This window comes from Lipophrys pholis (assembly GCF_963383615.2).
Source record: "Lipophrys pholis genome assembly, chromosome: 6".
Classification (NCBI taxonomy): Eukaryota; Metazoa; Chordata; class Actinopteri; order Blenniiformes; family Blenniidae; genus Lipophrys; species Lipophrys pholis.
In genome coordinates, this window is record NC_137629.1 from 34,635,779 (window position 1) to 34,651,012 (window position 15,234).

Sequence of the window (15,234 nt, forward strand, 5' to 3'; positions counted from 1 at the left end):
CACATCCAGTCCACAATGGTGACTCTCTCTACTCTAACCCTAATATTTAATTCATTTAATTTGAATAATCGCTCAGTATTTGATACAAGGAATAGCATTTTCCAATTCAAACTGATTTTGGTAGATCAATAAATAGATTTCAATATGTTAACATGGTCTATAATCTTTATTTCTTTGTGGTTATTGTACACAGGGGTGTGCAGTTTCAATCTAACAGTGTTAAATAATTTCATTGTTCTACATGTTTAATGTTGAGCTGATACAGAGATGATCTGTATTATTCAATTTTAATGGTTTCAAATGAAAGTATTTCAGTCATAGCTGCCATTAGAGACCTCCACTGTTATTTTTGTCTTTTCCTCTCCAGGTACCTTGTTACTCTTACGGACAGAAGCTGTCCAAGCTGGCTATTCTCCGTATCGCCTGTAACTACATCCTGTCCCTGGCTCAGCTCGCTGAGCTGGACTACAGTTCAGACCACAGCAGTCTCAGCTTCTCTCAGTGTGTGGAGCAGTGCACCAGGACCCTGCAGGCCGAGGGCCGGAGCAAGAAGAGGAAGGTGAGGCTCCTCTTCTCCACCATCATCGACAGTATTCAATAACTTACACAGCCAACAGGGCTCCACCTGCTATCTCAATGACTACTTCTACGTTCATCGATATCAAGATCTGCACGTTTGCCTCATAACCAGTGATTGTCTGGTCCCAGTCATCCCCAGACACTTCAGGTTTGCTGCCACAGTTCATACACAATGAGCGTTCATTAGTGGCGCTGAATGTTGTAGGACTAATCTGGATAAAGGTAGTGATTCAAAAGATAAATCAATCGGGAAGGAAAGTAAATACACTTACATAAACATAAAATCAGTGTAAAACACCCTGTTGTGCTTGTTCCACATCATATCACATGTTGAAAAGCATCAGTGACCAAAATCACAAATATTGTAGCTTTAAAAGTCTATAAAATGAATCTTCTTAGACTTCACTTAAATGGTTGCTGCATGCTGATGAATGCCACTGTTATAATGCAGGGGACATCTGCTTGAAAACGTGCACTAGTTTCATGTGTACAATGATTTGCTGGAGCAGTCAGCTGAAGTGAGTGAAAGAACAGATGCTCAGTGAGAGGAAGGAGGCCAAACACAGCAGCACAGCTCTCATTGTTCACATAGCCATTCAGTCAGGTGGGATTGTCCCCACTGGACACTGGACGATATGCACACATTACCAATTGACTCCATGAAGGTTTAAAAACCACACAGATGAATTAGACTGGATCATGACTCTGGAATGATATTAATTATTTGAATCAGAGGTCTGCTGCTCTAGAGCAACATGTGCAAACCAATCTTCTCAGAAGAATAACCACACCCCCACTTATCCGTTTCCGGGGGGTGGGTGACAGTCTGAGCACTGTCACCCAGATCACATCACACCGATTAAGAACCTTCCTGCAGGTGGTGAGCCCACGGGAAGGTGGCGCTCGGCGTGGGACACGAACCCACTACCACTACCCACTACTATCATTCTCTACCAACCGAGCTAGCCGGGGGACTAGAATAACCACAAATAAATGAATATAAAGAAAAACAAAAACCAGAGGAAAGTTTCTTTTGTTTCCTTTGTAAACATGTTGCTTTACCTGTGTATAACATCTCAAGAGAAACTACTAAAAACCTAGGCTAAAAGTGATAAAAGATTAAAACCACCCCAACAGAAAAATGCATAAAAAGGAAAAAAATAACAACCAAAAAAACAACTTAAAGTTTTAAAAAGTTTTCGTTAGGCTCATTCACAATACAGCCTCCACATTGAGAGCAGCTCTCATGTAGCACATTCATATGTAAACGAGCTGAGAGCTGTTTTCTCTGTGTGTGTGTGTGTGTGCGTGTGTGTGTGTGTGTGTGTGTGTGTGTGTGTGTGTGTGTGTGTGTGTGTGTGTGTGTGTGTGTGTGTGTGTGTGTGTGTGTGTGTGTGTGTGTGTGTGTGTGTGTGTTCTAAAAGTCCCAGACACCAGATGTTTAGAGTGAAAGGGAAGTGGAGCTGGCGCCATGAAGGGCAGAGGGCAGCTTGAAGGCACGCGAACTGAAACCACACACACACACACACACACACACACACACACACACACACACACACACACACACACACACACACACACACACACACGCACACACACACACACACACACACACACACACACACACTTGGCACATTCCCCAGCAGCAGTCTCTCCAACACATTCCACAGCTCTGCCTCTCCAGGTCATCTGCTCCAACAAGGAAGGAAAAAATAGTCATCAGCAGCCTGTCAGACAGCAGCAGCAGCTGTTGGTGTGTGTGTGTGTGTGTGTGTGCGTGCGTGCGTGTGCGTGCATGCGTGCGTGCGTGCGTGCGTGCGTGCGTGCGTGCGTGCGTGCGTGTGTGTGCGCGTGTCTGTTCAGAATAAGGTTAAAGACAGAAATAAAGCTAGAACACAGGTAGGAATCAGTACACTAAAGGCATGGTGATCATACATCAGGCTCAGAAGAACAACCTGATCCTGGAATCAGTGGTCAGATTTCCAATATCTAAGCAGAAACGTAAACCGTGATCATGGTATCGCTAATGTTATCTCCCTCATTTATCAACTGGGTAATGATGTGATGACATGATTTGATTTTCATTTCTAAATTCCCATATTGAGTGTGTACGTATTGTCTGATTTGAATCGGTTTTCAATGTGTTCACAGGTCGGGAGAACGGTGGAGGACGTGTGAGTCTTTTCTTTCTACTGTGACCTGAACAGGATCCAACGACCTTCCTCTGGCTCAGCTCATCTCTTCAGTTTGGAGGAGAAATATCCCTGTTTAGTAGAACTATAACTGCTTATTTTATAGAAATCAGATGTAATACAGATTATCCAAAACTCATGAATTATGACATGTTGGACTGCGCACATTTTTACATGGTTCATTTGCTCTCTATACTGATGATGATTACATATATTCTAATTTCTGTTGTTTCTTTACTTTTCTTGCATGGTTTGAGTGACATTAGAGAAAGATTTTTCCATTGATACCGCTAAAAGTTGTTGATATTAAAATGAGCCTGTGTTACAGGAGTGAGCAATGAGTCACACTACTTGAGTAATTTCAAATCAAGGGAGAAACACAGATCATATTTAGGGCTAGTATTCATGACCCCTCATCAGTTTACTTCACACCTTGATGGTAGAGGCGGTTCAACATGAGGCAGGTGGGATTATTTTGGATCAATTTTGAATCTTGTCCTGTTAACCTGATATTGTGCAGTGAAACTCTGTTTCCACGTTAGTAGAGTTTATTCCTTCTCATCTTATTTTGTCATTCTTTTGTACTTTTAATACTGAGACATCAGCTCCTTAATGGAAATATATTAATGGCTGTTTGTATGTTTTACCGTCTCTGGATAAAAAAACACATTCTTTAAACCACTGGATACACTTCTGCTCTGTCAACAAACTACAACATCACAAACTGGAGCTTCGAGGTTTATGGTAACTTGTTCACTGTCCTCACTAAAGCCTCTTTTTCACTGATTATCCTTATTCATTGATATTAGTGAGGTCTTCTCTGTCCTCTGCTTCTCCTGCCTCTTTCTCTTACTCAGTGTGCCTCATGTTGTCTTTGTCCTCATCCTCCATTACTGGTAACTTTCTCCTCAGTCTCCATTACTGGTAACTTTCTCCTCAGTCTCCATTACTGGTAACTGTCTCCTCACCCAACATCACTGGTAACTGTCTCCTCACCCAACATCACTGGTAACTTTCTCCTCAGCCTCCATTACTTGTAACAGTTTCCTCGCCCTACATCACAGGTAACTGTCTCCTCAGCCTCCATTACTGGTAACTGTCTCCTCGCCCTACATCACAGGTAACTGTCTCCTCAGCCTCCATTACTGGTAACTGTCTCCTCAGTCTCCATTACTGGTAACTTTCTCCTCAGTCTCCATTACTGGTAACTGTCTCCTCAGCCTCCATTACTGGTAACTGTCTCCTCACCAAACATTACTGGTAACTTTCTCCTCAGCCTACATTACTGGTAACTGTCTCCTCACCAAACATTACTGGTAACTTTCTCCTCAGCCTACATTACTGGTAACTGTCTCCTCACCAAACATTACTGGTAACTTTCTCCTCAGCCTACATTACTGGTAACTGTCTCCTCACCAAACATTACTGGTAACTTTCTCCTCAGCCTACATTACTGGTAACTGTCTCCTCACCAAACATTACTGGTAACTTTCTCCTCAGTCTCCATTACTGGTAACTGTCTCCTCGCCCTACATCACTGGTAACTTTCTCCTCAGTCTCCATTACTGGTAACTTTCTCCTCAGCCTACATTACTGGTAACTGTCTCCTCAGTCTCCATTACTGGTAACTGTCTCCTCGCCCTACATAACTGGTAACTTTCTCCTCAGTCTCCATTACTGGTAACTTTCTCCTCAGCCTGCATTACTGGTAACTGTCTGCTCGCCCAACATTACTGGTAACTTTCTCCTCAGCCTCCATTACTGGTAACTTTCTCCTCAGTCTCCATTACTGGTAACTTTCTCCTCAGCCTGCATTACTGGTAACTGTCTCCTCGCCCTACATTACTGGTAACTGTCTCCTCAGCCTCCATTACTGGTAACTGTCTCCTCGCCCTACATCACTGGTAACTTTCTCCTCAGTCTCCATTACTGGTAACTTTCTCCTCAGCCTGCATTACTGGTAACTGTCTCCTCAGCCTCCATTACTGGTAACTGTCTCCTCAGCCTCCATTACTGGTAACAGTCTCCTCGCCCAACATTACTGGTAACTTTCTCCTCAGCCTCCATTACTGGTAACTTTCTCCTCAGTCTCCATTACTGGTAACTTTCTCCTCAGCCTACATTACTGGTAACTGTCTCCTCAGTCTCCATTACTGGTAACTTTCTCCTCAGCCTACATTACTGGTAACTTTCTCCTCACTCTCCATTACTGGTAACTTTCTCCTCAGTCTCCATTACTGGTAACTGTCTCCTCGCCCTACATCACTGGTAACTTTCTCCTCAGCCTCCATTACTGGTAACTTTCTCCTCTTTAACCTGGGCTCTACTGATAGAAAAGGGGTTCAAGACAAGGCAAGGCAAGGCAAATTTATTTTATAGAGCACCATTCAAACACAAGGCAATTCACAGTGCTTTACAAAGAAATAAAAGAAATACAGAATAAAGAAATACATTAAAGCTTGAGAAGAAATGAAAGACATACATTAAAATAAATAATGAAGAAAAGTATAATAAAAAGGTAAGAGATTTATTAAGATTAGTTGTTTATTTAAAAGCCTGTGTATATAGGAATGTTTTAAGTCCTGATTTAAAAGAGTGAGTGTGTCAGCAGTCTTCAGGTGTTCAGGACGTTTGTTCCACAGGTGAGGAGGTAGGAACTAAAAGCTGCTTCACCTTGTTTGTTTCTGACTCTAGGAACACTGAGTAAACCTCTTCCTGAGGACCTCAGAGGTCTGGAGGTTTGTTATTCTACATGTAAATCTGAGATGGATTTAGGCTAGAGACCATTCAAAGCTTTATAGACCAGAAGTAAGATTTTGAAGTCAACCCTTTGAAGAGCAAAAGTTCTCAAAATCTCTTGCAAAGGTTTGAGGCTGTGACCACGCCGTGAAGTTTGTTTCACCATGAAACAGGAGGTGCAGTGTAAATCTGCTAAACGAGGACAGATCAGCCTCAAATTGTTCCATCAGAGTCCAGTCCTGATCACAACTATATGATGACTCACAGTCATAACACCATTTGAAGGCGTGGCAATGGTCAAAAACGCCATGGAACAGGAAGTGCAATGTAAATAGACGTGATCAGATTGACCTCAAACTTGATACGTTGCATCATAGGCTGGCCAGCATCACTACCATATGATTCTTAATCATAACGCCATTTGAGGGTGAGGCTTTGACAACCTTCGCCATGGAACAGGAAGTGCAATGTAAATGGACTGAAGGTGATCAGATTGACCTCAAACTTGATTCGCTTCCTCAGAGTCCGACCCTCATCTAAGCCATCCAACAATTATGACCATCAGCCATGGCGCCACCTGCTGGAAACAGGAAGTGGGGTGTACATATTCAGATCTTACTCTAACTTTACACGTTGCTAGAGGGTCCACATCTGATCACAGTCAAAGACAGTCACGACCATCGGAGCATTACCATACACGCTAATTGGCATATGCACTGACAGTAGCATACGCACTAATTAGCATACATGTTAGCATTTGCATAAGTGTGGATTAACATACGCACTAGCATTAGCATGTGTGCTCATCAGCTTACATGTTCGCCTTAGCACAAGTGCTAATTAGCATCCGGGCTAATAAGCATTTGCTATAATGTTAGCGTCCGTGCTATTTAGCAGCCATGCTAATTAGCATACAGGCAAATGTTAGAATCCGGTAATAAAAAAAGTAATATCATTTTCAAGATGGCCGCCATTCGTCAAGATGGCAGCTGTCACTTCTGTGACTATATATGGGTGGTCTCAATGTAAAATCAGTAATATTTTCTGGGAAAATATCTGATTGTGCAGAATTCAAATTTTGAACTTGGAAATTAATCAGAAGCTTCCTTCTACAACACAACTGCTGACATCAGCATTTGCCACTGTTGACCACTGATGTCCTATGACCACTGTTTATTTCAAGATGGCAGTCATATGGCTGAAATCAAAATGATAATTTCAGGAAATAGAGCTATTAACTATCTTATTAGAATTAAATTGTTGATCCAATAAACTCATATATTAGTGTTAGGAATAAGGATGAAAAGCAGTTTGACTCTGGCTTCTATGACTCTCATTTGCATATGGGCAGCTCACAGTTGAGCCAGCAGAGGGAACCATTGAGGCAGACCTGTTTGACATATTGGAGCAATTTTGGAGCTGTCATTGCAAATAGATGATTGCAACATTTTGTGTGTGTGTGTCTTTGTGAGTGTTTGTTTGAGTGTGTGTGTGTGTGTGTGTGTGTGTGTGTGTGTGTGTGTGTGTGTGTGTGTGTGTGTGTGTGTGTGTGTGTGTGTGTGTGTGTGTGTGTCTTTGTGTGTGTCTTTGCGAGTGTTTGTTTGAATGTTTGTGTGTGTGTGTGTGTGTTTGTTTTGAGTGTGTGAGTGTGTGTGTGTCTGGGTGAGTGAGTGTGTGCGTGTCTTTGTGAGAATGTGTTTGAGTACGTGTGTCTGTGTGTGTTTTGAGTTTGTGTGTGTGTTTGAGTGAGTGAGTCTGTTTGTGTGTGTCTTTGTGTGTGTGTTTTGAGTGTGTGAGTGAGTGAGTGAGTGAGTGAGTGAGTGAGTGAGTGAGTGAGTGAGTTTCCAAAAGGCTTCTCCATACATATCATTGTTGAGATTATCAAAGCACTCTGTAACAGGATTTGACAGATAGTTAAGTGGTGCGGCCAGCAGGGGGAGACTGTGTGTATTAAAGTTTGGGGGTTAGGGTAAGGAGATGAGTTTGGGGTTGTGGTTAAGGGTTACAAGTTGGGGTTTATTTCTCAAGGTTAGGGTAAGGGGTTGGTGTGTGTGTGTGTGTGTGTGTGTGTGTGTGTGTGTGTGTGTGTGTGTGTGTGTGTGTGTGTGTGTGTGTGTGTGTGTGTGTATGGGGGGGGGGGGGGGGTAGGGTTAGGGGTTTGGGTTGGGGTAAGGAGTTTGGGATAAGGAAGGGGTTGGGGTCAAGGGTTACCAGTTGGGTTTAATTTCATGAGGTTAGGGTAAGGGGTTCAATATATTTATTTATCAGGGACAGTGCAATATACATAGAAAAAATCTGATGTGTTGCACATAGAGTATGTAGCTTGACACTAATTTGCAACTCTCATCCGGGTTAGGGTTGTCGTGGTAAAATTATATCTTGGCCTTATGCTCGTTATATTTTATCATCATAGGCCTTGTACTCGTTATACATTGTAGGCTTCATATCTTCCTGGCTTTAGACGAGGCAAGACTCCCTCACTCCCTTGTCCAGGTGGATTTCAACTAACAAAGATTCCTTCTTCCAGCAACAGCCTTATCTGTGTGAGAACTATGAACTCCAAGGTGAGCCACTTGTTGTGGCCAAACTCTCTGTGGTTCTATTGTGCTACTCACCCCTGCTTCCCCTGCTGTTCTTATTAGGACCCACAGACACAACCTGGGTCACACTTGATCTTGCAGACCACTGATTGCACTCTGTATGATTCTGTGCCTTGAGGCCTCAATAAAATACTCTTGACTGAGAAACCCTGCTTTAACAGTTTATTCCAAACAGCACCGACAACAACAGCAGAATATCCACAACAGGCTTTTCAGAGGGTAAAATAGGAAACAACAATACATACAACACCAAGATACATCAGACAAGCAGAAATACACAGAATACACAGAGTAAATATCTGATTCACAATTACATGTTATCATAAAACACATTCCCTCCTTCCCTCCCTCCCCCATTCACTCATTCACTACAATAAAACACATGCCCTCCCTCCCTCCCTCCCTCAGTTTGAATTTGAGTTGAGGGTCTAATACCACTCCAAGATATTTAAATTCGGTCACTAAGCTAATGTCTTGGTTATGGATACTAACTTTGAATTGTTGCAGGTTCCATTTTCTAATTGAGAAGCACATGGACAGTGTTTCCTGGAAGTTCAGAAGTAGATGGTTCTGGATGAGCCCCTCTTGGATGTCCACCATATATGAAGCCAGGAGGTGTGCAGCCTGTGCTGGAGTCTTGGCCTCTGTATATAGAACAGCATCATCTGCATAAAGCTGACATGTTGCTGCTGGGCATTGGAATGGCAGATCATTACTAAAGAGGCTGAAAAGTAAAGGACCAAGAATGGACCCTTGTGGTATGCCCATATGATTGTTTACAAAGATGATATGTTTTGATCAACTTTTACACTCTGTTCTCTGTCCTGGAGATATGATGGGAACCATTTTATAGTATCAGGAGAACAATTAGAAGATACCGTTTTAGATCAAAGTAAGTGTTGGTTGACCTTTTTAAATCAAATATTGAAGAATCTTGATCTCCAGATCAAGGCAATATAGTTGAGTTCTTTAGTCAACAGACGGTGAGACTTTTTTGCATTTATAGTTTTGTTTGGTACAAACCCCAAAGTCTCAACCGCCTCCACAGTTGTGTTCAATTGTTAGTTTTGATATTTAATAAACCTTTTTCTTATCTAATTATTTGGTTGTTTGTCTCCTTTTCAATTTTCCACCACAGGGCACTCTAGAGAAGTGGGGCCTTGTCCCGGAACATTTTTAGTTATGGAATTATTGGATACTCCAAATTGAGTCACTGTAGTGGAGGCAGAAGTAAACTTGAGAGGAGTGAGGTAAGTGTTTCTCCTGGATGTGTATGTGACAGGGTGGAAACAGGAAGTCAGGAGTGAAAGGTTGTTGAGAGGAAGTCTGCAGGAAGGGGGTGGAGTCTATAAAAAGGAGTGGGCAGCTCACGTGAGCCATTCCTTCTGTGCGGAGACACACCTGAATGAGAGCAGCTGAGGTCAGCTTTTGTTTGGTGTACGCTTTGGAGCCAGGTGAGTGATTCTACTGGATGTGGAGGCCAAGTGAGGGTTTCTACTGGATGTGCATTTCAATGACAGTATTTTGATTCACTTTATTTTTTTCTCCGATTCTGTTCTCCTGGTGTCCTCAGCCTGATGGCCAGCGGTTTGAAGCCAGGTGAGTGTTTCTACTGTGTGTTTCAATGGTGACAGCATGTTGATTTAAATCTTTTACTTCTCCCATGCTGGACTTCTGCGTGAGAGTGTGTAGTCATATTGGAGTGTTCTTGGAGCCATGTTGGACTTGAGAATCACTGCACGCATGGCACTCGACGCAATGAGGTAGAGTTGTGTGTAGCGTCACACAATACATGGCCAAATAAAAGCCATGTGCACACAAATTTTGAAGGATAGTTGTAAATCCAATGCATTGGTTCCTGTAGTGAGTCACAAACTGACCTTTTTGACGGACTATACTGACTTTTCGACACTGAACTTTTACTTCCTGGTTACCATGGAGGCACGCAGCACTATGTTTGATGTCCCCATTGACTGGGGTGTTGGCTGCTGAAACACAGAATCTTTTTTCTTTTTTTTCAGACTGCTGTGGGGTTTGCGGCTAAATGTGAAAGGCTGAAAGCTGTCGAAGGCTAAGCTAAACCTAGCAGCCAGCATAAGGGATCACATCCATGGTGTCAAACAACAAATTAAAAGTAAATGGTGTGAGAGCTGTTTTGGGTGTGCAATGATGCCAAATGTGTACATGAAAGTTTGTTGGGTTTCATGTCACCTGATTTAAAAACCAAACAAAAACTGAAACTGGTTCAAAGCAAAAATGGTCAAGAAATCGGTTTGAGGGGGAACTGTGGGTTTCAAACCAGGGTGAAGCAGATGATGAAAAAGATGGTGGTTCAAATGATGGGTAAAAGTTTAAAATCCAGCACCTCTTCTTGTAAGAGCAGAAGTGGAAAAGGTGACATGCATTGTTGCATTTTTAAAGGAAAGGCATGCATTGGAGGAGCAAGAGGAACTGAGGAAAGCAGCTTGACTTGGAAGATAAATGGCTGCAACAACTGCAAAATGATCTGTTAAATGCCTCAAATGCTGGATGTTCCTCGCAAGGCTCCTCAAATGCAATGAGCTCCGATTTGGAAAAGTAAAATGGCATCTGTCAGAACTTTAAACTCACCAGCTCAACCTTGAAAGTCTGTGGACATGGGGGACTCAAAACTATCACACAACAAATGGGAGAATGTGAGACCAAAGGAAAGATTGCAATGGATGGAACCTGCTTCTAATCAACCATCCAGTCATGACCACAAGGAGGAAAATGAAAGCAGGCCAACCGTTTTCACCCCCAGACATATGGACATACAGGAGTTGGACAGGACCAGTGTATGCCTTCCATTATTCCTGTGAGGGTGAAAGCAGCTTGGGGAAATGACATCATGGGAACTTGAGCCTTCTCGGACCAGGGAAGCTCCTATGTTCTGCTCTTGTGATCTAATGCAAAAGGTGAACATTACTGGAGGAGTGGCAGGCTTCCTGCTGGGCACAATAGGGTGGGAGGCAGTCATTCCAGGCTGCTCCTTAACTGATTTGAAGGTATCTGGTTTGAGCAGCAAACATTTCTATCCTGTTCTGGAGGTTCTGAAACAGAAAATGCAAGTCACCACTGAAAGCATGGCGACACCAGAAAAGGTGGCAAAATGTCGAAATATAGCAACCATCCACATCCCACACATCAAGGCAGGTGTTGACCTGCTGAGTGGTAAAGAGACACCTCAGGAATTGGAAGCCTGGGAGGTCATCAGTTTTGAGTGCATCTCCTGGATGTTTATTTTGATGGTGACAATATGTTGATTTAAAGATGTTTTTTTCTTCAAGTGCCATCAAGCCTAGTGGCCATCAGTCTGGAACGAGGTGAGTGTTTCTAGTAGATGTGTATATAATGGTGACAGTATGTTGATATAAAAATGTTCCTGTCTTTACTCCAGGTGCCATCAGCCTAATGGCCATCGATTTGGAGCCAGATAAGTGTTTCGACTGGACACGGAGGCCAGTTTGTAGACAGGTGAGTGTTTCTACACAATGTGTTTATTTCAATGGTCACAATATGTTGACTTAAATCGTGTTGTTTTTCAGGTGTCATCAGCCTAATGGCCATCAGTCTGGAACCAGGTGAGTGTTTCTGGTGGATGTGCATTTCAATGGTGATATGTTGACTTATTTTTTTTTTTCTTTTCTTCAGGTGTCATCAGCCAAGTGAGTGTTTCTCTTTGATGTCAAGGCCAAACAGTGTTGAGCCAGGTGAGTGTTTCTCCCGGGTGTGTATGTATATGGTGACAGTATGTTTTACTTTTCCTCCTGTGTTGGACTTGGAGTTGGGCTGTGGAGCTATGTTGAAGTGGTGGTGGAGTGTTCTTGAAGCCGTGTTGGACTTGAGTCACTGCACGCACGGCGCCCAACGCAAGGAGGTACGATTATGTGTTGCGTCACAACATACATGACCAAATAAATATCATGTGCACACTTTTTAAGGATTGTTGTAAAGCCAATGCATTATTTGCTTTCGTGGTTTACAAACTGACCTTTTACTTCCTGGTTACCATAGAGGCACACAGCGCTATGTCTGACGTCACCATTGATTCTGGTGCATCCGCTGTTGACGGCAGTGATGGTGCGGGAACAAACAATAAAAAGATGGGTGATTCAAATGACTGCTGAGGGGTTTGTAGCTAAATGTGAAAGGCTGCAAGCTGTCAGAAACCTTAAGCTGGACCTAGCAGCCAGCACAAGGGATCACATCCAAGGTTTCATGTCAAACAACAACCAATCAATGGTATCAAATGGTCTGACGTGATTTGGGTGTGCAATGATACCAAGTGTGTACAACAAAGTTTGTTGGGTTTCATGTCACGTGATTTATAAAAAAAAAAAAAAAAGGCCTGAAACTGGGTTCAAAGCAAATATGGTGTTTAATAAGAAATGTATTTCTGAAGGGGAAACTGGGTTTCAACAAATGAAGGTGGAGCACATGACAACTTAAGGTGTTTTCAATGTTGTGAGCAAATACTGGGTAAAAGTGTGAAATCCAGCACCTCTTCTGTTGTGGTTAAAAAACAAACCTTGATCAAATTTAAAAAGCTGAATCTATTAGAAAAGCCTGGACATGGCGGATTCTCCTAATAAAGGCATTTCATATGTTTGTTACAAACGTATAATCATTGTTCCATGTCTCGTGTCCCCACTCGAGGCCTGCACCTTGTCCTGGTGATTGGGCTGCACCACACTCAGAGGTTTAGCTGGACCGAGCAGCCAGCTTAAGAGATCACATCCATGGTTTCTTGTCAAACAACAACCAATCAATGGTACAAAATGGTCTGACAGAGCTGGTTTGGGTGTGGAATGATGCCAAATGTGTACATGAAAGTTTTGGGGGTTTCATGTCACCTGATGAAAACAAGAAAAACCTTAAACTTGGTTTAAAGCAAAAATGTTCAAGTAATGTATTTCTGAGGGTGAAATGGAGGTTTCAAACAATGAAGGTGAAGTACAAGGTGAACAATGGTGTTTCCAATGTTGAGCAAATAATCATTGGGCAAAAGTGTAAAAATCCAGCACCTCTTTTGTTCTTGTAAGAACAGAAGTGGAAGAGGCGGCATCCATTGCTGCATTGAAGGAGGAGGAGGAACTGAGGAGGAAAAGAAAGCAATTTGACTTGGACACCAAATTGCTGCAACAACTGTTAAATAATCTGTTCAATGCCTCAAATGTTGGATGTTCCTTACAATCCTCCTCAAATGCAATGAGCTCCGATTTGGAAAAGTAAACTGGCATCTATCAGAACCTTAAACTCAGCAGCTCAGCCTTGAAAGTCTGTGGACATGGAGGACTCGGAACTATCAAACAGGAGAATGTGAGACCAAAGGAAAGATTGCAATGGATTAAACCTGCTTCTAATTAACCATCCAGTCATGACCACAAGGAGGAAAAGGAAAGCAGACCAACCCCCCCCCCCCTTCCCCCAACATATGGACATACAGGACCAGTGTATGCCATCCATTCTTCCTGTGAGAGTGAAAGCAGCTTGGGGAAATGACATCATGGGAACTTGAGCCTTCTCGGACCCGGGAAGCTCATCTATGTTCTGCTCTCGTCATCTAATGCAAAAGGTGATCATCACTGGAGGAGTGGCAGCCTTCCTGCTGGTCACCATGGGGTGGGAGGCAGTCATTCCAGGCTGCTCTTGAACTGATTTGAAGGTAGCTGGTTTGAGTAGCAATCATTTCTATCCTGTTCTGGAGGTTCTGAAATGAGAGAAAATGCAAGTCATCACTGAAAGCATGGTGACACCAGAAAAGCTGGCAAAACATCCAAATATATCCAACATCCACATCCCACACATCAAGGCAGGTGTTGACCTGCTGAGTGCTAAAGAGACACCTCAGGAATTGAAAGCTCGGGAGGTCATTGGTTGTGATGAGTGCCTCTCCTGGATGTGTATTTTAATGGTGACTATGTTGATTTAAAAATGTTGTTTTTCCAAGTGCCATCAGTCTGGTGCTAGGTGAGTGTTCCTAGTGAATGTGTATATAATGGTGACAGTATGTTGATATAAAAATGTTTCTCCTATGCATGAACCTTGGGAAGTCTTCAGTTGTGGTGAGTAGCTCCTGGATGTGTACTTTCATGGTGACAATATGTTGATTTTAAAATGTTCCCGTCTTTTCTCCAGGTGTCATCAGCCTAACGGCCAATGATTTGGAGCCTGATAAGTGTTTCGACTGGACATGGAAGCCAAACCGTTTGGAGACAGGTGAGCATTTCTACAGGATGTGCATTTCAATTGTGAAAATATGTTGACATGATTCTATTAAATTGTTTTCCTGTTCTTCAGGTGTCATCAGTCTGGAGCCAGGTGAGTGCTTCGAGTTAATGTGCATTTCAATGTTGGCAATATGTTGATTTGAATCTTTTTCTGTTTTTCAGGTGTCATCAGCCTGATGGCCAGTGATTAGGAGCCAGATAAGTGTTTCTACTGGACCAGGTGAGTGATTCTCCTGGGTGTGTATTTAAATGGTGGTAGTTTGTTTTCAATTCTTTTTTTTACTATTCCTCCTATGCAGGACTTGGAGTCGGGCTGTGTTGAAGTGGTATTGGAGCTTTCTTGAAACCGTGTTGGACTTGAATCACTGCATGCCCTGCGCCCAACACAAGGAGGTAGGATTACGTGTAGCGTTTCAACACACATGGCCAAATAAAAATCATGTGCACACATATTTTGAAGGATAGTGGTAAATCCAATGCATTGATTGCTGTAGTGAGTCACAAACTGACCTCAGCTTTTACTTCCTGGTTAACAAGGAGACACGCAGCGCTTTGTGTCACTTCACCATTGACTCTGGTGTGTCCGCCGCTGACTGCAGTGATGGTGTGAGAATAAACAATGGAAAAAGGGATGATACTACTGAGGGGTTTGCGGCTAAATGTTAAAGGCTGCAAACTGTCACCAAGCTTAAGCTGGACCTAGCAGCCAGCACAACAGATCACATCCAAGGTTTCATGTCAAACATCCACCAATCAATGGGATGAAATGGTCTGACAGAACTAATTCTGGTGTGCAATGATGCCAAATGCAGAGAAGAAAGATTGTTGGGTTTTAATGTCACTTGATTACAAAAAAAGCCTGAAACTTGGTTT

The 15,234-nt window shown here is 42.7% G+C and overlaps 1 protein-coding gene across 1 annotated transcript in view; it reads left to right on the top strand.

Moving 5' to 3' along the window:
• rnf103 (ring finger protein 103) overlaps window positions 1-3,451 on the top strand; it is a 28,756-nt gene extending 25,305 nt beyond the window's left edge. Inside the window, exons 8-9 of the mRNA XM_080465414.1 lie at window positions 368-559; window positions 2,731-3,451. Coding sequence (XP_080321540.1) covers window positions 368-559; window positions 2,731-2,757 — 219 coding nt within the window. The 3' untranslated portion in view covers window positions 2,758-3,451. The remainder of the gene's footprint in view (window positions 1-367; window positions 560-2,730) is intronic.
• Window positions 3,452-15,234: the final 11,783 nt, after the last annotated feature.